The sequence below is a fragment of the Glycine max genome, chromosome 14 (assembly GCF_000004515.6).
Source record: "Glycine max cultivar Williams 82 chromosome 14, Glycine_max_v4.0, whole genome shotgun sequence".
Lineage (NCBI taxonomy): Eukaryota > Viridiplantae > Streptophyta > Magnoliopsida > Fabales > Fabaceae > Glycine > Glycine max.
In genome coordinates, this window is record NC_038250.2 from 42,116,359 (window position 1) to 42,140,237 (window position 23,879).

Sequence of the window (23,879 nt, forward strand, 5' to 3'; positions counted from 1 at the left end):
TTTTTATGATATATATGTCTAGTGGTATGTACTTACATTTGGTATTGTACTGTGTGTATGTTTTAGAATTATTCATGTATGTTTTGTTTTACGCACTTTGGCCTTTTTGATGCTGCCAAAGGGGGAGAGAAAATGGGTATTTTAGAAATTAAGATATTATATTTTCAAAGCTTTTAAATTAAGCATAAATTCAAAAAGAAAGGGGGAGAAAGAGATGAGTGAACGATAGAACAAAACTTGCATGTATTCTCTTGATTTCAGGATTGTCATCATCAAAAAGGGAGAGATTGTGGAAGCAATGCCTTCCAAGATTATTTTGATGATGCCAAATGTGGAAGCAATGCCTTCCAAGGTTATTTTGATGATGCCAAAGAATCAAGAGTTAAGAAAATTCCAAAGATTCAAGAATCTAGTTTCAAGAATCAAGATTCAAGATTCAAGAATCAAGTTTCAAGAATCAAGATTCAAGAATAATCAAGATCAAGATTCAAGACTCAAGATTCAAGAATCAAGAGAAGACTCAATCAAGATAAGTTCTAAAAAAGTTTTCCAAAACATTGAGTAGCACAAGAAGTTTTCACAAAATCATTACCAAAGAGTTTTACTCTCTGGTAATCGATTACCAGTAGCCAGCATTGTTTTCAAAACTGATTTACAAAGCTGTAATCGATTACCATAATCATGTAATCGATTACTAGTGTTTTAAAACGTTAGATTTCAAATTTCAAGAGTCACAACTTGTGTTTAAACATTTTCAAATCATTTTAAACTTGTGTAATTGATTACACAATACTTGTAATCGATTACCAGTGTTTCTAAATGTTTTAATTTTCAAATTTAAACATGAAGAGTCACATCTGTTGATGTGTAATTGATTACACCTTGATGGTAATCGATTACCAGTGGCTGATTTTGAAAAATAAATTTCCAAAAGTCACAATTATTCAAGTGACTTGTTTTTGAAGATTTTTTCAAAAGTCACAACTTTTTAAGTGACTAGTTTTAAAGAAATTTCCAAGAGTCACAAACTTTAACTTGAGTCATCAAGAGATTATAAATATGTGACCATGGCATGAATCTTTCAATTGTTTTCAATTAATTTTTCAACAATCTTTCAATATCTTCTTTCATCTCTTTTAACACTTTCAACAGAATTTTCTAATTCATTTTTCTTCATCTTTCTAAAAAGTTTTTGTTCAACACTTTCTCTTTCAAGAAAAGTTCTTTGTTCAAAAACTTGTGTTATTCATCTTTTTCATTCTCTTCTCCCTTTGCCAAAAGAATAGAAATACTAATTGCTTGAATTCTTTTGTGTCTCTCTTCTCTCTTCCAAAGGATTCAAAGGACTAACCGCCTGAGAATTCTTTTGATTCTTCCCTTCCCCTTAAACAAAAGATCTCAAAGGACTAACTGCCTGAGATATCTTTTGTTTCCCCTTACAAAGATTCAAAGGACTAACTGCCTGAGAATTCTTTGTCCAACCACATTGGAGGGTACATCCTTTGTGGTACAAGTAGAGGGTACATCTACTTAGGGATTATTATACTGAGAACAAGAGAGGGTACATCTCTTGTGGATCAGTTCAAGTGGAGGGTACATCCACTTGGTTATTCAAAGAGAACAAGGGAGGATACATCCCTTGTGGATCTTTGGCTTGTAAAGGATTTTACAAGGTTGAAAGAAATCTCAAGAACCGCAGGTTGCATGGGGACTGAATGTAGGCACGGTTTGTGGCCGAACCAGTATAAATCTTGTATTTGTCTTCTTCTTCCCTACACTCTTTAATTTCCACTGTGTACTTTTAATTATCGCTTTTACTTTTGGTTAAGTTTCTATTTCTGTTCTTTACTTTCTTAACTTAGTAGTAAAATCCTAATTGAATCTAGTAACATTAAGAAGGATAGATTTTTAATTAGTCAAGACACGTTCATAATTAATTCAACCCCCCCTTCTTAATTATTCCGAGGCCACTAGATCCAACACCAAAGAATCAAGAGTCAAACAAGTTTCAAGAATCAAGATCAAGACTCAAGATTCAAGGATAATCAAGATCAAGAATCAAGACTCAAGATTTAAGAACCAAGAGAAGACTCAATCAAGATAAGTATTAAAAGATTTTTTCAAAAACTATTGAATAGCACAATTTTTTTCAAAAGAAAATTTTTACCAAAGAGTTTTACTCTCTGGTAATCGAACAAAGCAGTAATCGATTACCGTGAGCATGTAATCAATTACCAATGTTTTAAAACGTTAGATTTCAAATTTCAAGAGTCACAACTTGTGATAAAAAAAATTCAAATCATTTCAAACTTGTGTAATCGATTACACAATACTTGTAATCGATTACTAGTGTTTCTAAACATTTTGATTTTCAAATTTAAACATGAAGAGTCACATCTGTTGATGTGTAATCGATTACACTATGATGGTAATCGATTACCAGTGACTTATTTTGAAAAATAAATTACCAAAAGTCACAATTCTTATAGTGACTTGTTTTTGAAGATTTTTCAAAAGTCACAACCTTTAAAGTGAATAGTTTTCAAAAGAGTCACAACTTTTAAAGTGACTAGTTTTCAAAAGAGTCACAACTTTTAAAAGTGACTAGTTTTGAAGAAATTGCCAAGAGTCACAAACTTTAACTTGAGTCATCAAATGACTATAAATATGTGACCATGGCATGAATTTCAAGAACTGATTCCATTCATTCAAGGACAGATTCCTTTCATTCAAAAAGAGATTTCTTTCATTCAAGGCATTCTTCTAAAAGTTTTTGTTCAATACTTTCTTTATTCAAGAATAGTTCAATGGCCAAAAACTTGTGCTATTATTTTTCTTCATTCCCTCTTCCTCTTGTCAAAAGATTCAAAGAACTAACCTCTTGAGAATTCTTTTGATTCTTCCTCTTCCCTTTAAACAAAAGATTTCAAAGGACTAACCGCCTCAGATATCTTTTGTTTCCCCTTACAAAGATTTAAGGGACTAACCGCCAAAGAATTCTTTGTCTTAACACATTGGAGGGTACATCCTTTGTGGTACAAGTAGAGCGTACATCTACTTGGGTTGTAATGCTGAGAACAAGAGAGGGTACAACTCTTGTGGATCAGTTCAAGTGGAGGGTACATCCACTTGGTTGTTCAAAGAGAACAAGGGAGGGTACATCCCTTGTGGATCTTTGCTTGTAAAGGATTTTACAAGGTTATTGGAAATCTTAAGAACCGGTGGCTGCTTGGGGACTGGATGTAGGCACAGGTTGTTGTCGAACCAGTATAAATCTTGTGTTTGTCTTCTTCTTCCCTACACTCTTTATTTTTCCGTTGTATACTTTTTATTTCCAGTTTACTTTTGTCTAAGTTATTGTTTTTGTTCTTTACTTTCTCATAACTTAGTAGTAAAGCCTAATTGAATCTGGTAACATTAAGAAGAATAAATTTTTAATTAGTCAAGACACGTTCATAATTAATTCAACCCCCCTTCTTAATTTTTCTGAGGCCACTCGATCCAACAAGTAAAACTCTTGGTAAAAGATTTTTCTTTGAAAAATTATTTTGGAAAAATTGTGCTATTCAAACTTTTCTTTTGAAAAAAGTATTTATACTTATCTTGATGCTTTTCTTGAAGTTCTTGTATATCTTGAGTCTTCTCTTGAATCTACACTTTAATCTTGAATATTGATTGAACGACTCTTTGATTCTTGATACTTGCTTGACTCTTGATTCTTGACTTGAGTCTTTGGCATTATCAAAATAAACTTGGAAAGCATTGCTTCCACAATCTCTCCCTTTTTGATGATGACAATCCTGAAATTAAGAGAATACATGCAAGTTTTGTTCTATCATTCACTCATCCCTTTTCTCCCCCTTTCTTTTTGAATTCATGCTTAATTTTAAAACTTTGAAAATATAATATCTTGATTTCTAAAATACTCATTTTCTCTCCCCCTTTGGCAACATCAAAAACCCAAAGTGCATAAAATAAAATCATACATAAAGCATAATTTGAATATCATAAAGTTTAAATACATACCACTAGTCATATATCATCAAAATAACCAAGTTTAAACACATAATCATAAACAACTAAGAGCAAATAAATATAATCACCATGTTTAGTCATAATTAACTAAGTGCCAAATACTTAAACATAACCAAAGTTCAGAGAATAATGTCATAAAACATAGCCAAATACATGGCTTAAAATAAAATATAATAATAATCTAAATCTATGAAGATGGTGGTGGAAGGTCGAAGCACTGACGAACATAACTCATATCCTCCTCAAGCTGAGTGATGCATGTATCCATTCCTGCAAACCGTGCATCAATGGCATCAATGCGGCTATCCAAGGAGTCAAAATGCTTACCGACAAAGGTGTGAAGACCATCCAATCTATCAAGAATGTGCTACATAAAAGGTGAAGAATCATCTCTCTGAGGAGGTGGTGATGGAGAGCAGTCTTCTGCGGCCTATGCGGGAGCGTCGTTCTTTACCCAAGAACCATCCCTCTCTTTGCGGTATCCAAAAGAGGAGACCACATTCGCACCGATAGAGAAAGATCTCTTGACTTTAACAAAAGGGCTCAGAGTCAAGAGGGACATTAAAATGATGCAGAAACAAGGTGATCAAATGGGGATATAGAAATATAACATTTGATTGTAGTGCCTTATGCTTGCAATATCTCACAAGATAAGCCCAATCGATTTGACGACCGGTTAAGAAAACCCACATAATTATCGAATCTTCCTCAGAAACCTGTGCAAGGTTGGATGATCTAGGAAATAGGATGTGCACAATCAAGTAGTGCATGATGCGGCATTCGAATGCCAATGATCCGGCAAGAAGCCTTCCGGTCATATCCGCTTGCTTGGTGCAGACCAATCGGCGGGCATCAGAAACAGAAAAGTCGAACTTCCAATCATCATCAAGTGTACCTTTAAACGGTACACCATCACTGGATATCTAGGTGAGTTTAAAGAAAAGGGATTGGTCTATGACCATCTTAATCCCATATACCTCGGAAATCAAGGAATCTTCTTGAATTTCTAAGTTAGAATAAAAGGCTTTAACTAATTCAGGATAAAAAGGAAGTTTAATGGAAATAAATTGGATTAATCCAGAATTTTGAAATGCTTGAAAACAATCAAACACTTCATCATCAAAGAAAGTTAAGTCTACAAACTTAGGGTCGATAATGGAATGAGAAGAGAAAAAGGAATTGTACCGGATACATTTTTCTTCTGAGGAAAACAACATAGGAGATGATATGGAGGGAGGAATGCGAGTTGTCTGTGCTTTGGATGCTCCGTGGCTTCGAGTTCCAGTGACTGCGGATGAAGTTGAAACACCCTTTCGCTTCTTCGATGGTTCTGCCATTTGAGGGAGTTTTTGGAAGCTTTGATTGGTGGAGATGAAAGAGAATGAAAAATGATGAAATTTTGGGCTTTGTGGGACATGATTTGGTCAAGAATTGAGGGAGAAATCGAGTTCTAAAGTTTAGGGATTTTAGGGTCGTGTTGCTGCAGAAATCGCGTCTTAGCGGTTTCTGAAAATTTCAAATTTATAGGCAGAGACACTATGTAATCGATTACAGGAATGTTTTAATCGATTACACTTAGCCTAACTACCTATAATTGATTACATGTGAAGGTAATCGATTACCAGACACTATTTCCTAAGACTAAGTGCTAATTGACTATCAACACTTACCAAGATGAGTTTTTGTTAACATAGAAGGTTTTATCATATCAAAATAATTTTATTTGAAATAAAATATAATAATTTTGAAAAGCATAAAAATATTTTGAGCAATCAATCAAGTAATTCAAACATATCAAACAAGAATCATATAGGGATTGAAGGATATAGAACACAGACATCATCAAACATTCAAATTTGTTAAAGGTAATTTAAAACTTGGAAAGTTTAAAGAAAACAATCAATCATTTTAAAAGCAATCCCAAACCAATAAAAACATGTTAGTCATAATGTTAGCAATTTAATTCAAAATTAATGAACTGAACCACTTAATTGAGTAATTGGATAAGATAATACCTTTTTCGTGATTGGAATGTTTGATCTTCATCATTGGAATGAAATGGAAATCAGATTGCCATCTTGATTTTAATCCCCTTGAGTGATGTCCTCTTCACTCTCATAGTCTTTTGTTAAAAGATTGATTTCTTCCTTTTCAGATCCTTCTGATGAATCATTATCATCCCAAGCAATGTACGCCTTCTTGGTCCTTCTTTCTTCATAGCTTTTCTTATCACTCTTCTCAAGCCATTGCTCGTGTGAGGGGCAATTTGCTTTGATGTGACCAAGTTGGTTGCATTTGTAGCATCTAAGAGTTGGAGAGCCTTCTTGGAATCTTTTTCCATGGTTGAAATTTTGACGTCTCTCGATTCTTCTTTTCTTGACAAATTTGTGAAACTTCTTCACAAAGAGTGAGAAGTCTTCTTCATTTTTTGATTCTTCATCTTCATTTTCCTCTTGCATTGATGAGAAGGCTTTTAATGCTACGCTTCGTTTCCTCTTGTCGGTTTCTTCATTTTGATTTAGCCATTGAAGTTCCATCTCATGTTCCTGTAATTTGCCAAAAAGTGTGGCAAGAGACATAGAAGAAAGATCTTTACTTTCAGAAATGGCAGTTACCTTGGGCTGCCATTCCCTACTTAAGCATCTCAAAACTTTATTAATTAAATCTTCATTAGGAAAGGTTTTTCCTAAGGAGGCAAGGTGATTAACTATGTGTGTGAATCTTTTCTACATGCTTTGGATGTTCTCATTTGTGTTCATCCTAAAGAGTTCATATTCATGGGTTAGTGTATTAATCCTAGATCTCTTAACATCAGTTTTGCCTTCATGTGTGAGTTGAAGTGTGTCCCACATCTCCTTAGCACTTGTGTAGTTTGAAATTCTAAAATATTCATCTATTCCTAGGGCAGAAGTAATAATGCTTTTGGCTTTAAGATTATATTAAACTCTTCTTCTATCTTCTTTAGGCCATTTATCTCTAGGTTTTTCTATTGTTGTGCATGTTCATGTGCTTCCATTTATTAAGGAGGAAACATAAGGTCCTATTTCTATGGCTTCCCAAATGTTGTAGTCCATGGCTTCAATAAAGATTTGCATTTGGGTTTTCCAGTAGTGGTAACCCGCACCATTAAAGATAGGTAGCCTATGGATGGAGTTTCCTTTGGGAGACAGAGAATTTGAGGAGGCCATGAATCTTGAAGTTGTGAAACTTTTCTCAAGATACCTGCTTTGATACCACTTGTTGGATCAAGTGGCCTCGGAATAATTAAGAAGGGGGGGTTGAATTAATTATTAATGTGTCTTGACTAATTAAAAATTTATCCTTCTTAATATTACTAGATTCAATTAGGCTTTACTACTAAGTTATGAGAAAGTAAAGAACAGAAACAATAACTTAGACAAAAGTAAAGCGGAAATAAAAAGTGCACAACGGAAAAGTAAAGAGTGTAGGGAAGAAGAAAGCAAACACAAGATTTATATTGGTTTGACCACAACCCGTGCCTACGTCCAGTCCCCAAGCAACCCACGGTTCTTGAGATTTTCAATAACCTTGCAAAATCCTTTACAAGCAAAGAGCCACAAAGGATGTACCTTCCCTTGTTCTCTTTGAACAACCAAGTAGATGTACACTCTACTTGAAGCGAACCACAAAGGATGTACCCTCTCTTGTGTTCACTATAACAACCAAGAAGTTACCCGCTTCTTACACAGAATTCTCAGATAGTTAGTTCTTTGAATTTAGTGTTTGGGCAAAGAATTCTCAAACGGTTAGTTCTTTGAATTCCTTTGACAAGAGGGAGAAGGAAAAAATCAAAAGAATTCTCAGACGGTTAGTTCTTTCAATTCTTTTGGCAAACGGGAGAAGGAATGAAGAAGAAGAAGAATAGCATAAGTTTTTTCCCAATGAAATTTTCTTGAATAAAAAAAGTATTAAACAAAAACTCTTAGAAGAATACTTTGAATGAATGAATGAAATCTGTTCTCAAAAATCTCTTTTTGAATGAAAGGAATCTGTTATGTAAAATTCGTGCCATGGTCACATATTTATAGTCATTTGATGATTCAAGTTAAAGTTTGTGACTCTTGGCAATTTCTTCAAAACTAGTCACTTTAAAAGTTGTGACTTTTTTGAAAACTAGTCACTTTAAAAGTTGTGACTCTTTTTGAAAACTAGTCACTTTAAGAGTTGTGACTTTTGATAATTTAATTTTCAAAAATAATTCACTGGTAATCGATTACCATTATAGTGTAATCGATTACACATCAACAGATGTGACTCTTCATGTTTAAATTTAAAAATCAAAACATTTAGAAATATTGGTAATCGATTACATATATTGTGTAATCGATTACACAAGTTTGAAAATGTTTTATCACAAGTTGTGACTCTTGAAATTTGAAATCTCAACGTTCAAAAACATTGGTAATCGATTACATGCTCATGGTAATCGATTACTGCTTTATAAATCAGTTTGAAAAGAATGTTGGCTACTGGTAATCAATTATTGCCTTCAAGTAATCGATTACGAGAGAGTAAAACTCTTGGTAAAAGATTTTTCTTTGAAAAATTCTTTTGGACAAATTGTGCTATTCAATCTTTTCTTTTGAAAAAAATCTTTATACTTATCTTGATGTTTTTCTTGAAGTTCTTGTATATCTTGAGTCTTCTCTTGAATCTACACTTTAATCTTGAATCTTGATTGAACGATTCTTTGATTCTTGATACTTGTTTGACTCTTGATTCTTGACTTGAGTCTTTGGCATCATAAAAATAAACTTGGAAAGCATTGCTTCCACAATTTTCACAATTTATTATGAATTTCAACATGAATAAGATGAGTTGTGACTTGCATGGGATGCTTAATCTGCTAATTGATTATGAGAATCAAATTGCTTCTGAGAAGAAGAAAGGAACTGTCATGGTAGTTGGCAAGAGCTCCATGACGAAATGAAAAATACCAAAAAGGAAGCATCTTGGACCTAAGGGTGGTATGACCAAACCCAAGAACAAAAGGAACAAGATTGACCAAACTGATGTTGAATGTTTCTTCTGTAAGGAAAAAGGTCACTGGAAGAGAAATTGCAAGAAGTATCTTGATTCTTTGAAAAACAAGAAACAAGGTAAGACATTAATGAAAAATGTTTTCATGATTTCTTTAACTGTCACTGATTCTTCAATGTGGGTATTAGATACATGCAATAGTTTTAATATTTGCAATACGTTGCAAGGACTACAAATAATTAGATGGTTGAAGAAAAGAGAAATAAATCTACAAGTAGGGAATGAAGCAAATGTTGCCGCCTTAGCTTTAGGATCAGTTTCTTTAATAATGCCTACTGGAAAAGTACTAGTGTTAGAAGATTGTTATTATGTTTCGAAATTTGTTTGAAACACTATTTCAATTTCCATGTTGGACTAGTGAGGTTTTCGCATTATCTTTAATAATAACATTTGCTCAATTTATGATGATGATGATTTATATGTGAATGGTTATCTCCAACGCGACATTTATGTCTTACTCGATGTGAATCATAACTCGATTATGCATGTTTCTTCTAGTTTCAAAAGAAAAAGAGATAATCAAGTAAATAAAACATATCTTTGGCATTATAGGCTAGGTCATATTGGCGAGAAAGGAATTAACAAGTTGCACAAGGAAGGTTACCTTGATAATTATGATTATGAATCATATGAAACTTGTGAATCTTGTCTCAAAGGAAAAATGACTAAATCTCTATTTATTGGAAGTGGAGAAAGAACTTTTGAGTTATTGGGACTAATTCATACAGATGTTTGTGGGCCCATGAAGATTCAAGCCAAAGGAGGATATTCTTATTTTATCACCTTCTTTGATGATATGTCTAGATATGGATTTTTGTATCTTATGAAACATAAATCTGAATAATTTGAAATGTTTAAAAGATTTCATAGAGGAGGAGAATATCTTAGTGATAACATTATTGATTATCTAAAGGAGAATGAGATTCTCTCTCAGTGGACACATTCGGGAACACCACAACACAATGGTGTATCTGAAAGAAGAAATCGAACCTTACTAGATATGGTAAGATCCATGATGGGGTTCACCGATCTTCCATTAAACTTATGGGGATATGCTTTAGAAGCAACAACCAACTTGCTAAATAAAGTTCCTACAAAGGCAGTCTCTACAACTCCATATGAGATATGGAAAGGAAAGAAACCAAGTCTTAAACACATCAAGGTATGGGGTTGCCCTGATTATGTTAAAAGATTGCAAACAGATAAACTTGAGGCAAGGTCTGATAAGTGTAGATTCATTGGTTATCCTGAAGAAACAATGGGATATTATTTCTACCAACCTTCTAACCATAAAGTGTTTGTGATGGAAGCTTGCTTATGGGGCTTCTATGGAGGCTGGATCTTTGAGCTTCAATGAGGTCCTTTAATGGTGATTTTCCACCATGGAGATGCAGCGGAAGACAAAGGAGAAGAGGTGAGAGGAGGCACCATCCACTAGGGAATAAGCCATGGAAGAAGGAGCTTCACCACCAAGATGAGCCTTGGATAAGTAGCTTGGAGAGGATGCTTCAATGGAGGAAAAGAAATAGGGAGAGAAAGAGAGAAGGGGGAGCATGAAATTGAAGGAAGAAAAAGGGAGAGAAGTTGAACTTTGAGTTGTGTCTCACAAGACTCTCATTCATCAAAGTTACAACAAGTGTTACACATACTTCTATTTATAGACTAGGTAGCTTCCTTGAGAAGCTTTCTTGAGAAAACTTCCTTGGGAAGCTAGAGCTTAGCTACACACACCCCTCTCATAACTAAGCTCACCTCCTTGAGAAGCTTCCTTAAGAAGATTCCTAAAGAAGCTAGAGCTTAGCTACACACACCTCTCTAATAGCTAAGCTTACCTCCTTGAGATGAGAAGCTAGAGCTTAGCTACACACCCCCTATAATAGTTAAGCTCACCCCCATGACAAAATACATGAAAATACAAAAAAAGTCCCTACTACAAAGACTACTCAAAATGCCTCGAAATACAAGGCTAAAACCTTATACTACTAGAATGGCCAAAATACAAGGTCCAAACGAAGGAAAAACCTATTCTAATATTTACAAAGATAAGCGGGTTCATACTTAGCCCATGGGCTCAAAATCTACCCTAAGGCTCATGAGAACCCTAGGGCCTTCCCTTGGATCTCTGGCCCAATCTACTTGGAGTCTTCTATCCAATGACCTTGCGGGGTAGGATTGCATCAAAGAGGAGCAACCTTTTTGGAAAGAGAGTTTCTTGTAGAAGGAAACCATGGTAAAGAAATTGAACTTGATGAGACTCAAGTCACCAATGATAACATAACTCAAGAACATGAGATGGAAACTGAGAGGCCTTTCTTTGATGTTTTGAAATTAGGACAAAGCTCTTCAACTCAAATGATTATGGCTCAAGAACCAACTATTGTTCAAGAACAAGTCGTTGTTCAAGAAGAAGTTAATGAACCAATCTTAGAACAATTGCAGCAACCTTTGAACCCAACACAAGAACCTCTTAGAAGATCTACTAGAATGCATTGTGCACCTGATAAATTAAACTTAATGGTGCAAGATGACATGTCAAATGAGGTTTATCATAATGATGATGACCCTAAGAGCTATGAAGAGGCCATGAGAAGCTCGGATTGCAACAAATGGCAAAAAGCCATGGAATCTGAAATAGAATCAATAAAGATCAATAAAGTATGGACTTTAGTTGAAGCTTCAAAGGATATAAAACCAATTGGTTGTAAATGGGTTTACAAGAAAAAGATTGGATCAGATGGAAAGGTCGAGACTTATAAAGCTTGCCTTGTTGCTAAAGGATATCATCAACAGGAAGGAATAAATTATGACAAAACATTTTCTCTTGTGGCAATGCTCAACTCAATTCAGATTCTATTTGCCATAGCAGCATACTATGATTATGAGATATGGCAAATGGATGTGAAACCAACTTTCCTTAATGGTGAGTTGAAAGAGGAAGTGTACATGACACAACCTGAAGGATTCACATCATTGGCTGGTTGTAATGAAGTTTGCAAGTTGCAACGATCTATATATGGATTGAAACAAGCTTCTAGAAGTTGGAACATTCATTTTAATAAGACAATCAAAAAGTTCGAGTTTGTTAAATGTGAGGAAGAACCATGTGTTTACAAAAAGGTCAGTGGGAGCGCAATTATTTTCTTAGTGTTATATGTAGATGACATATTACTAATTGGAAATGACATACCAACATTACAAGGCACAAAGATTTGGCTATCAAAACAATTCTCCATGAGGGATTTGGGAGAAGCACTCTATATTCTAGGTATAAAGATTTATAGAGATAGATCTAAAAGGTTGCTTGGACTCTCCCAATCTATGTACATTGATACTATCTTAAAGAGATATAACATGGATAATTCCAAATGAGGTTATTTGCCTGTAGGTGTTGGAATTACTCTTAGTAGGGAGAATTGTCCAACAACTCCTGAAGAAAGTGAACACGTGAGTAGAGTACCATATGCTAGAACAGTGGGAGCTATCATGTACACCATGACTTGTACACGTCCTGATGTTGCTTATGCACTAGGTGTAACTAGTAGATATCAAGCAAACCCTGGTGAAGAACATTGAAAAGTGGTTAAGACCATACTTAAGTACTTAAGAAGAACTAAAGACCAATTCCTCATTTATGGAGACTCTGAATTGAAACTAAAGGGTTATACTGATGCAAGCTTTGCATAAGACAAAGATGATAGCAAATCCATTTCAGATATGTTTTCACTTTAAATGGTGGTGCAGTAAGTTGGAAAAGTTCTAAGCAAGCTACGATAGTAGATTCAACTACTCAATTTCAGATGTGATCATTTCAGATCTCATTTATTAATTTGTATATATAGATGAGTCACATGTTGATGTGATCATAGAACTGGCTCAATTGAAATTTTCTAATGGTTAAAATTTACCATAAACTGTCAATAGAAAATTCTCAAGAAGAGGTATAATAGTTTTCTTTGACCTGAGATTGTCATAGTAATTAACATGTTATTTGTTGTATTTTGATTCCGGACACCTAATGCTTTAGAGCACTTGTTGAATGGATATTAGATATGATTAAATACTTGTAGAATTAATGATTAATCAAGAAGGAATCCATCAACTCTTGGTAATGAGTTTGAGCTCTATGAATAAAATTATATTCTGGCCAGGAAAATTAAATGAAAGAAGAAATGAATTTCTTAAGTCATTATGAGTTAATTCAAAAGGGTTTGACAGTAATACCATACTCTAGAGTTAACCCAGAGCTATACAGATGGAAGAAATTATTGCACTACTCTTCTAATGGTTCTTAAAAGTAAAATGCTACTTTATGTTATCCGGACGTTAATGAGTGTTGCTAGACGCATACCTTGATTAATATATTAATTTGATTAATATATTACCGGCTTAGTATTGAACCTACGAGGTCACACACAAACGAGTGTTCTAATCTGTTAAAGAAATTATTTTAATATTTGATTATTAATTAAATTAAAGAATTTAATATGATCAAATGATTAATTGATTTAAAAAAAGTGGAATATTATTATATTTTTGCTAGCACTGAAAATATAAATAATATGAAAGATTTGGTGAAAGAAGAAAAACAAAAATGTATGATTTTGTATTTGGAATTTGGGTTGAAAAGACGGCTAGATACAAGTTTGACTTGGTTAATTATTATTTCAATTTTAATTGCTAAATGATTAGTAATAAAAGGTAACAAAAAATAATATAGCTTAAAAAATAATATTATCAATAATGATTTTGATTTGATAAAAAATTTGGGATCCTTAACGTACTATAAATAGAGCCTTAAGCTGCACGTTGAAATAGATCTCAATATCACTTCTATATTCTTATTTTTCCACTTGTCAAAATTGTTGACGAATAGAGATTAGTTTCGGTGTGAATACACGTAGAGTTTTTACACTATTGAAAAAATTTTATGCTTCAAGAGCTCATCAATAAATATATTTTTTAATATGTCATCTATTAAATACAAAATAGATCATTTTATTTCAGAATGTATGTTTTTTTAACACCTTATGATCCTTCAAAACCCTCTCTCCACATGTCAAATGCTGAATTTGGACACTTGAAAGCTGGATGGCTTCTTTTCAAAGTGCTGGCTCTCAACACCGAATAGTAATAGGGATATTTCAATCAGGCTCTGAACTGTATTTTCCCTCTCCCTAAGAACACTACAGAGAACGTGGCTCCCAATACTTTCATGTTTGCGGCAAAAAAAACATAGTTGTTGACTTCATATAACTTGTGCATTCAGTTTAATCAACTCAACTAGAATTTCTCGGTTAAATTTTTTTTATACATGAGACAAAGTCAAACGATTTAAATAACTTACACACCCTGCCTGCACAACCATATGACTAGATCCCCTGACGGCTTTGAAAATACTATAGTGTTGCCTACCTCATTGTTTGATGTGGACCAAAATATAATGGGTTAAAGCCACTTTTGTTGAACCCTGGTTAGTAGTGAATCAAGCACTCTCATTAGCAGCTTAAATTTTCGTTGGCTATCCAGTTGGATTGAGAGTCCTTTCTCAAAACAGTTAAATTTCAAAAAAATGGATTTTTTTGTCAGGCTGTTAATTTGTTGACACATGGCCAATGTTGTCCCAAAAGTGGGTTCCAAGTGTTGGATATAGAGACCTGATACTTGTAAATCTTTTTATAATAACGATCATTTTTTCCAACCAAGACAAAAATTAAAATTTGTTAATTTACAAAGACTAAAAACATTATTTTAGATAGCACATATCTTCCAAAGAATTAATACAGAATTTTAATTTAACTCCTTGTGAACTTGGAAGAATGGCATTGGCATATATGGCTTGAATGGCACGGCAAGCATTCATTCCATTCCACTTGATAAAGAGAAACCCTCTTTTCTCTCCTCCAATAATCCTTTCCTTATTTCTTTTCGCCAGTCTCACCAAGCCACTTTGTTTTTTCTTTCTCCCTCAACCTAACCTCCTTTCACTTCACTTCACCCTTCTCTTTCACTATGGAGACAACTGCTACAGCTACTACTTCCGCACCCAACACTCGACGCCGCTCATTCCGCTGCTCCTTCGTCACACGCTGCTGTCGCTGCTTCTGCTGTTTCTACTCCTTCCCTTAAACTAACAAATGCACCACCCAACCCGGTTTTCTCACTGCACCTTCTCGTTCCGCGCGAATCTTATTTCCAATCATCGCTGCACACACATTACAACCTTCGAAGCGTTCCCTTTTAGGTTCTCTACTTCCGCAAAGTGTGGGATTTTATTTTTAAATTTAGGGTTTTAATTTAGGATTCGTATGTTGTTTAGGGATTTTATTCTTTTTCTAGAATTGTTCTATTCCAGCTTTGATTAGGATTATCTTGTAAGTCTGTTTAGCTTAGATAGGGTCCTGGTCTTGTTATATCGTCGATTGAAGTAATGGCTTATATGTTTGACGTTATGGTATAAGGCCTTGTTTGGATAATTTTCTCCGTTAACACTTATAAGAGAAGAAAATAAGAAGCAAAAATGAAAAAAAAAAAAAAAAAACTTCTCCTGTAAGCAAAAATTAGGCTTTTTCTGTTCTAATAAGCTTGTATGCCTATGCCAAATGTGCTGTCCTTTCTATTGGGTTGGTTTTGTGAGGGATTATAAATTTAAATATATTAAGAACTGTTTTCTTTCTTTCTTTTTTTTTTTTTTGGCAGGAAATTTCTAGTCCATTTGATTACTGTGACTGCAACCCGTAAGAGTCTTCAAAGTCCATAGCGTATCATCTTTTACCGAAGAGGGACAAAACCCAGGAAGCAAGGCAAGGTTCCAAACTATGGATATGACCCTAGTTGTCATTTTGAGGAGAAGATAAATTTTGCTTTATTTTTAATTAATTACACTGCTGCTCCAGCCATTGCTTTAGAACAAGGTAAGGTTCCAATGTACAAATCATACATGCAACAGGTGAAGAAAAGTACAAATGCATTAGCGTCTGCTTTGTTGAAAAAAAAAATGTAGATTAGTGACAAATGAGACTCACAATCATCTGTTGTTGTGCGATCTAACAATACTTGGATTAATTGGTAATTTGGTATTTTTTTATTCCACATTTTGCAATATGTTTCAAAGAATTACAGATTTGAAATGATTATGCTGTATTTCCATAGAGGACGAGCCCTGGTGCAGCGGTAAAGTTGTGCCTTGGTGACTTGTTGGTCATGGGTTCGAATCCGGAAACAGCCTCTTTGCATATGCAAGGGTAAGGCTGTGTACAATATCCCTCCCCCATACCTTCGCATAGCGAAGAGCCTCCGAGCAATGGGGTACGAAGTTTTATGCTGTATTTCCATAATAAAAATTTATTATTTGGTGTGCTGGTGGTGGGAAATAGTGCAATTATATGAGCAACTTAGAATTTATGACTTTGTCTCTAATAAATTAAAATTGTATGATTTATATATAGAAAACGAAGGGTTAATATATATTAAGAGGAATAACTTATTCACTGATTGTTCTAATAACTTTGATTTGGCATTTTGGCTTGTTTTACTTTACCACCTCGTGGTTTACAATGAATTTGCTCCTCTAGTTAGCACATAATCCCTGTAGATTTTTCTCTTCAATTCTTTTTGCTGAATAAGCTTATGATCAAGTGCTGTGCAAAAAAAAAAGCTTATGATCAAGTAACCCCATTGACTAAGGTGGAAATGTATTGTGATTAGTGATTACACCCTAAATTAACTTCATGCGTAGTTTTTATTTATTTATTATTCCCAGGTAATAATGCATTTTTAGAACTATGAAGTTGGGGTCTTATTTTCTATGATCAGATAATTTTTTTCCCCTTATGTAGGTTTCTCCTAATTTAATATTTTTAATTGATGTAAAATATTTAAAGGAACTATTTAAGCTTTTAAGCAATTTGGGTGAGATTTTTAAATTTAGGGATAGGTTAAGACTAAGAAACAGGTGGATTGAGTTTTATTAAAAATGTCTTAAAACAGGGTGGCCTGGAAGATATTTGAAGATTAAGGACAAAAGTTTGGGAGCTGTGAATACTTCTTATGACAGAAGATTTGGTGGCGTCTAATGTGGGTTGTTGGCCATTCTTTTTGGGTCCTTGGTTTTTGGCCCATTCAAGTGAAAACAAATTAGTCCTATAGCAGGAAACGTTAAACTTCTGTTATTGTCTGGTAATAGAGACAGATCCACGAAAGACTTAATAGTAAAGAAATTAGAAGTTGAAGAAAGAGAGGATAAATAGCTTAGGTTTCTTGCATTAAAAATCTAAGTGGTGCAATCTTAAATAACTGAATTTAGACCTTTGTTCATATATCATTACTATTTAAAGTTCATGGTTTTATCTATTTCAATTTGATATTTATGCTATTCTTATATTTATATTGTTGACTGGTTATATATCATGATTCTCGGTTGACTGGTTGCAGCACCTCTAGACTCATGTATTTAATAGCTCTAGGATGTATTGGAATCTAATGTACCTTAATCCAATATGCGCTTTCTATAAAAATCATGGATAGGCCTAGAAAGTGTTACACAAATTTCCAATTTGAATTTAATGGGGTATTTTCTTTTGCAAGCGCAAGATATTTGTTTTGTTTGTCTCTGTTTTTCTTCTTGTTGTGTTTTGGAAGCTATATTCATGTAGCATTTGTAGAAGGTTGGTTTGGTAGGGGCCAGGAAGGAGAAGAAAAACAAATCTTATTTTGTTTTCTTGGCTGATCCTTATCTTCCATCAAATCATATTGTTTTGGAATAGTACAGATCCATTTGTTTTACTTGGTTTGTTAAACTATGTATTCCCTTATGTGTCTTTGTAGGTGTATTTCACTCATGCTTCTAAATGCCCTTTTTCCCTACTGTAAATTATGTCTTTGAAGTTGAAGTTGACATGAGAATACTCTCTAAATCATTTTATTATTCAAAGCAGAAAAGAATTATGAAAAAGTCTGTGAGGTGTGCTACATCATGCTCAAGAAATGTGCTGTTTATAATTCTACATTTTCTGGTGGAGTGAAAATTGGTGAGTAGCTCTCCTATTTTCCTGAATATCTGGTAGTTTCAGTTATGCTTAATTAAGAATATATGGAACTTGTGATTTTTTTTTCTTTGGAAATTTGTAAATCTTTAAATTCAGTCTCCCAATCAATAAAAATTCCCTGAATTCAATCAATTTCACTTGGCATCAACTTCCACATATTAAGTAAATAGTCTTTCCAATCGATTTTGTTTTGAGGGAATGTATACTAGCTGAAGAATCTGTGACTATCTTATCCATCTCTTGCTTCTGCTCGAGGAGATATTCATAGTCAGGGCACTGCCTAAAATATGCAACAATCAGATGCAAGTGTTGTCTTATGCGCTGCCTATGTGATCCATATTTTTGTCGTCATATTAATTCTTGTACTCTAAGCCAATTGCTGTATGGTCTCTTTGTATAAACAAGTTACTATGCTGAAGCCCTTTAATTTCTTTCCTATTCTGGTACTCCAGGAAATAACAGTGACATAAAGATGTTATTGAGCTCGGAAATGAAGTTGAGACATTTGCTTCCAGTTTGCAATGCCAGGATTCAGTATTTGATTTGAATTTGTAAAATCAGCCGACTCCATATGTCTCCATTAAATCTATTATGATAAGTATTGGCTTACCACATATTGTGTGGTAAGCCATTTGGTTTTGTTCCTTGCTCATATCGTCACATAGTTAGCTTCTGTAAAATAGAAGTGAGACCATATTGCCAAAGCCATAAATCGCATCAACAGTCTGCTTAGTTCTGACTTTGATATTGTACAAAGGTTTCTCTTAACCATAATTTTTGTTACTTTGACTGTGATGAAACTTTGTTATGTAGTATGTACATGTTACTGCTGAACAGACTAGTACATAAATGAGAGATCTTATCTTTCAGTGCTCATCTTGTTAAGTCATTTCAAGTGTGCATGAGATTATTATTTTATTTATTTTTGACTGAATGCATGAATTATTTTATAGCCAAGTATGGATATATTGTTCTCTGCTTATGCTGTTTCTGGTATAGATGAATTAAATTGAGAACACCATTGGATTCTACCTAAAGCTATATCACTGTATATTAACCATGATGACACTTTTTACGCAATAGAATATGGTTATTCACCTTACGACAACCATTGCTTAATTAGAGGGAACACCATTTATGCCTCTTTGACATCTGGCATGCTGGACTTTCACCAATATATTACACCTTTTTTCGTCTGCAATCTGCATGCTTGCTCCTTCAGTGTTATATTTTATTGTTTTGTTTTAAAGCAGCCCTCATACATATGAACCCTTGTAAGGAGGCAAGCCATGAATTTCCGGCAAGGGACAAAAAGCATGAGAAGCAGATTAGAAATGAGAAAGTGACCGCTGAAATTCTGTGGAAAATATTAAACAACCCAACACCCCAAAATAAATAAGTGGAAGAATTTTGAAACACAAAAAATCTGAGGAAAGACTTGTCATGACATGGTGAGCATTTTTCATCATCATCTCCGTTGCTTTCAAGGAGAACCGAATCAGACAAAAGCTTCCTAGGAGCAAAAGAAGTTTGCTTTTGGCGTTAAAGCGTTTCAGGAATCTCAGAAGTGCTCCTTACAGCCCCTAAGCTTTCCATTCTATTATTTCTGGAGTAGAATGATTAATCATTACTATAACAACTCACGAGAGCATTATTTTCCTTCTTTCTTTCAAATTCAATAGTAGGTTGGGGTAAAATAAAATCTGTCACCGCTAAAGTAAAGGAATTTTAAACTTATCTGACATCTTTGCTTTCTTTGGTCATTTGAGATTCCCTTTATTGGGTTCTTTCCACATTTGTCTTTTTTGTGTGGTTAATAACTTTCATGTTTTTGGCTGTAATATTAGAGAAAGAAGCATAACATGTCAACATCTAGTTTTCGTGCTAGCCAATGTTAATCTGCTGTCGGTTTGTTTTTAAACCCATAACCCCATCCAATTAGAGAATCTTCTTCACTGCCCTCACTTCAGCACCATCACCTAAGTTTCAACAACGATAACTAACTTTTGTTTTTGGAGTACAACAACTACGGTAACTAACTCAGCAGCGTCAAAATGAAAAATAATCTATCGTTTAAAGCGAGATCAAAATAGTTATACACAAAATTGAAATTATACGCTTCAAATAATTGAAAATATTAAAAGGGTACAACATTCTTCAGCATCTGAGAAGTGAATAACTGATTTTTCATTTTTCACCTACTCTACCTTGATTAGTTCCTCTTTTTCTATTTCACATTTTTGGGGTCAACCTTTTGTTTCTTTAACACCCACTTCGTTTACTTAACACAAATTTCAAACCGAGGTCAACCTCTCAAGTCTCAACATCTTAGCTTTAGAAAATATATCAGTTAGTAATTCCCTTCTGACTGCAATTGCGATCTCATATTTCCATCTCATCAATCAAGTGTACCCGTAATTACCAAGCCTTAACCAAGAATCAAACAAATCATCTGATTCATTTCTTGCCCTCAAATTAAAAAGTGAACAAAAAAACGGAACAAAGGAAAAACATTTTAGCTTTTCATTTTTTTTTTCAACTACATGCCCCTCTTTAATCGATCAAACAAGAAAGGAGAACATTTTTTTTCTTCTTTCTAAAAACTATTTACTACCATTTATTTACCTATGACTGCAAAAATCCAAGAGTTTCTTCCTCCCCTCGACAATCTCATCAAAGAAATCATCAAGCTGGCAAACAATGTTCTCAGCCCCAGATCTGAGCACCCCAAAACACACCCTAACACTCTCCACTCTCTCCCTAACACCACCCTCCGCCTCCTCCAATTCCCCTCTCAGCTCCTCCACAGCCACCCTAGCCCTCCTAAACTCGTAAAGCAAAATCCCCGGCCCGGCGGCGCCGCGCATCTCCGCGGCCACCCTCTGCCTTAGCCTCGCCGCCGATCCCAGGAACATCCTCCCCCCCTCGTACCCTCCCGAGACCAACTCCGAGGTCTCCGGCCAGCAGTACACTAAACCGTGCAGCAGGATCATTAAAAGCATCGAACTCACGTTCCTCATTGCGTAGAGAACGCCCCTGAAGCCGTTGAAGCCGTTGAGCTTGGACTCCACGGATACCCTCTCGTCCAGACGCAGACACAGCGTGTGGACCCGAGTCTCCATCAGAGCGCGGTTCTGCTCCTCCAAACCCAAAGCCTCCCTTCTGCACCCTGATATAGCCCTCACTACCTGTAAAAAACACCACATAAAACAACCTTCAGAAATTTAACTCTGGACACAACCACATATGTCATGCACCTTGGTCTACACAATCATATTAATTTCAAAATTCCGAAAAACCAAGGAAGCTTAATTCAGATGGTTGAGCATTGTGTCTGAATTTTTAAAATTCCCTAGTATTCCTGAGGATTATATATAAAAAAAAAACATTCGGCCACCCCTGTTTTCGCGACAACTATTGCAGCTGCATCCACCGCATTTGTTCTCCAACAATCATGACACCGCAATTTTAAACCTTGATTAATATGTTGAATCAAAGTTCGTCTCAAATTTTAACATGGTAGAAAATTGCAGACAAATACGACGGACGAAGTCACGGTTACTTGTCATGTTGCAGTTGCGAAGTTCTTAAAAATGTTGATATTGCAGCCGAAATCACAGCCGTGGACTATTTTAGAAAACGGTTTTGTATTAAGTTGAGTTAGGCTCGTAAGCCACAACACTGAGTACTAAGATGGTATGAGACTAAGATAATAATTTGAGCTTATAGAATTGTTGGGAAAGTGAAGAGTGTGGAGACTAGAGAAGAAAGTGGTGTTGACCTGGGGGTGGGATGAGTCGAGGGAGGAGAGAAGGTTGAAGCCCTGGGAGTAGAAAGGTTCGAAGTTGGAGATGGCGGATTTGAGGAGGTGAGAGGTCTCCCAGAGCTTGGAGGTCTCGTCCATGTACTCGTCGAGCCACTTGTCGCCGAGGGGGAGGTGGAGCTTGTGGACGAGGAGGGTGAGTTGGGTGTGGAGGGAACGGAGGAGGGAGAGGACCTTCTGGAGGAACTGGAGGGAGATGAAGCTGTTGTTGGCTAAGAAGGCTCGCTCCAGCTCCTCCATTCCCCGGCTCACGAACGTGTAGAACCCGTTCACGGTGTTCGTGTTGGATGAAGGACAAGGGTCCATTATGGAAGAAGAAGAAGAAGAAGAAGAAGAAGAAGAGATTGATGGCCTATACGGTAAACGGTGGGGGAGTGTGGGATGGGAAAGGAGGGAGATATTTAAATTGAGAGGTTTAATTAGGAACAAATCATGATTTCTTTACACTGATATGTAAAGATAACGTATAAGTAGAACAAGTGTAGAACATGCCTTTCATCGATTAATTGATAGTTATTTGAATTTAAATAGAATCTCGATTTTGAGTTTTTTGTTTTATTATGTTTGTTTCTATGATATTATATTTGTGGGTTTATTGATGTTTAACTTTTATCTTTAAAATGGGTTGATCCCTGTTGGATGACTCTTCTTTTTTAATGATATTTTTTTTCACTTGAGAAAGTCTAAACTCAAAATTTCACTAAAGGAAATCAAACATTATTCTTTGGATTAACGATTTATTGTCTTAAATATTTTTTTTTAAAAAAGAGTTTTGCTGTCTATATGGCTTTATTTAATCCCAAACAATTTCTATAAAAAATACTTGCAATTTAAAAAATAAAAGTAAATTTTAATTAATTTTATAATTAGTAATTAAAAAAGTTTAAATTAATATCTTAGCTACGATAATTTTAATTATTCTCTTAATTGTGTTACTAAGAAAGTTAATGAATATAATAAGTCATAAAAACAAAAAAACAAAGGTTGAATTAACAATTAAGTATGATTATAATTTTATAGTTTGAAAAAGAGAGAGAAATTTATGGAACTATGGGATTTAAGTAAACAAAATGGAAAAAAAAAAAAAAAAACGTTGGCAGAGGAGAGGAGAGAGAAGTGGAAAGAATAGAAGAGAGGGAATAATCTTGGAAGCTCAGGTTTCTAAGGTTGAAAAGGATTGTTGGGGGCAATGATGGGTGTTTCCTACAGAGGGGAAAGGATGATTGGTAATATGCCATTTTCATTGTTTAAATGGCCACAGTGGAACAGAGGTAAAAATGAAAATCGAAAGAGACTGCAGGTTTTTGAAAATAAATAAAAATATGTACTGAAGATAATTATCATTTATCAGTATGAGAGATTGAGAGTTTTCGCTTAATGAGAATTTATTAAATAAGTAATAATTAAATTGTTTAACAAAGTAGGCCAAAGTCATCTTTAGCTGCTGGCTGCTGCATCTTGGTTTTTCCATTTCTTTCTATGGTTCTGTATTGCTCTAAAGTCTAAAAAAAGTATTATCCAGTCTCATTCTCAGACTACCTCTATAAATGATTTCATATAAGAAAAATAAAATACAGTCGTTTTAATTGGTGTGCACAAAATTTAATTAGATATAATTTTTTAGAAGAAAATTTAGATATATAGTTGTTTAAGTATTTTTAGTGTTATTTGTCAATTAAAAATATAATTTATCTTGATATTTTATATTTATTTTTAATATAATTTTTATCACATAAGTTACTAAAACAAAATTTTAATTTTAATTAAAAATAATGCTGAAGATACTAAGAAACTATACTTTTTTTCTCTTTTATATAAACTAAATAGTACGTGTATTAAAAGTGTAAAGAATTTTTGTAATTATTTAAGCATAAATTAACATGGTAAATTTGTTGATTTTATAATTATTATAAAGT

General features: G+C 34.4%; 1 protein-coding gene and 1 long non-coding RNA gene across 4 annotated transcripts; one reads left to right on the forward strand and one right to left on the reverse strand.

Annotated features, from left to right (window-relative positions):
• Positions 1-14,883: 14,883 nt before the first annotated feature.
• LOC102662237 (uncharacterized) lies at positions 14,884-19,009 on the forward strand. Of its 3 annotated transcripts, none has more exons than XR_418107.4 (4): positions 14,894-15,337; positions 15,793-16,007; positions 17,920-18,122; positions 18,593-19,009. It is a non-coding gene; the product is annotated as an uncharacterized lncRNA (long non-coding RNA). The 3 variants fall into 3 exon arrangements; XR_418108.4 differs by having other exon boundaries at positions 14,896-15,337; positions 18,030-18,122; XR_005888512.1 differs by having other exon boundaries at positions 14,884-15,337; positions 15,793-18,122.
• A 1,633-nt stretch (positions 19,010-20,642) lies between these two features.
• On the reverse strand, positions 20,643-22,458 carry LOC100775339 (uncharacterized). Its single transcript, XM_006596247.4, has 2 exons — positions 21,922-22,458; positions 20,643-21,328 (listed from the first exon to the last, which is right to left on the reverse strand). Exons 1-2 carry the CDS (start codon positions 22,267-22,269, stop codon positions 20,762-20,764), a joined length of 915 nt encoding a protein of 304 aa, XP_006596310.1. The 5' UTR covers positions 22,270-22,458; the 3' UTR covers positions 20,643-20,761.
• Positions 22,459-23,879: the final 1,421 nt, after the last annotated feature.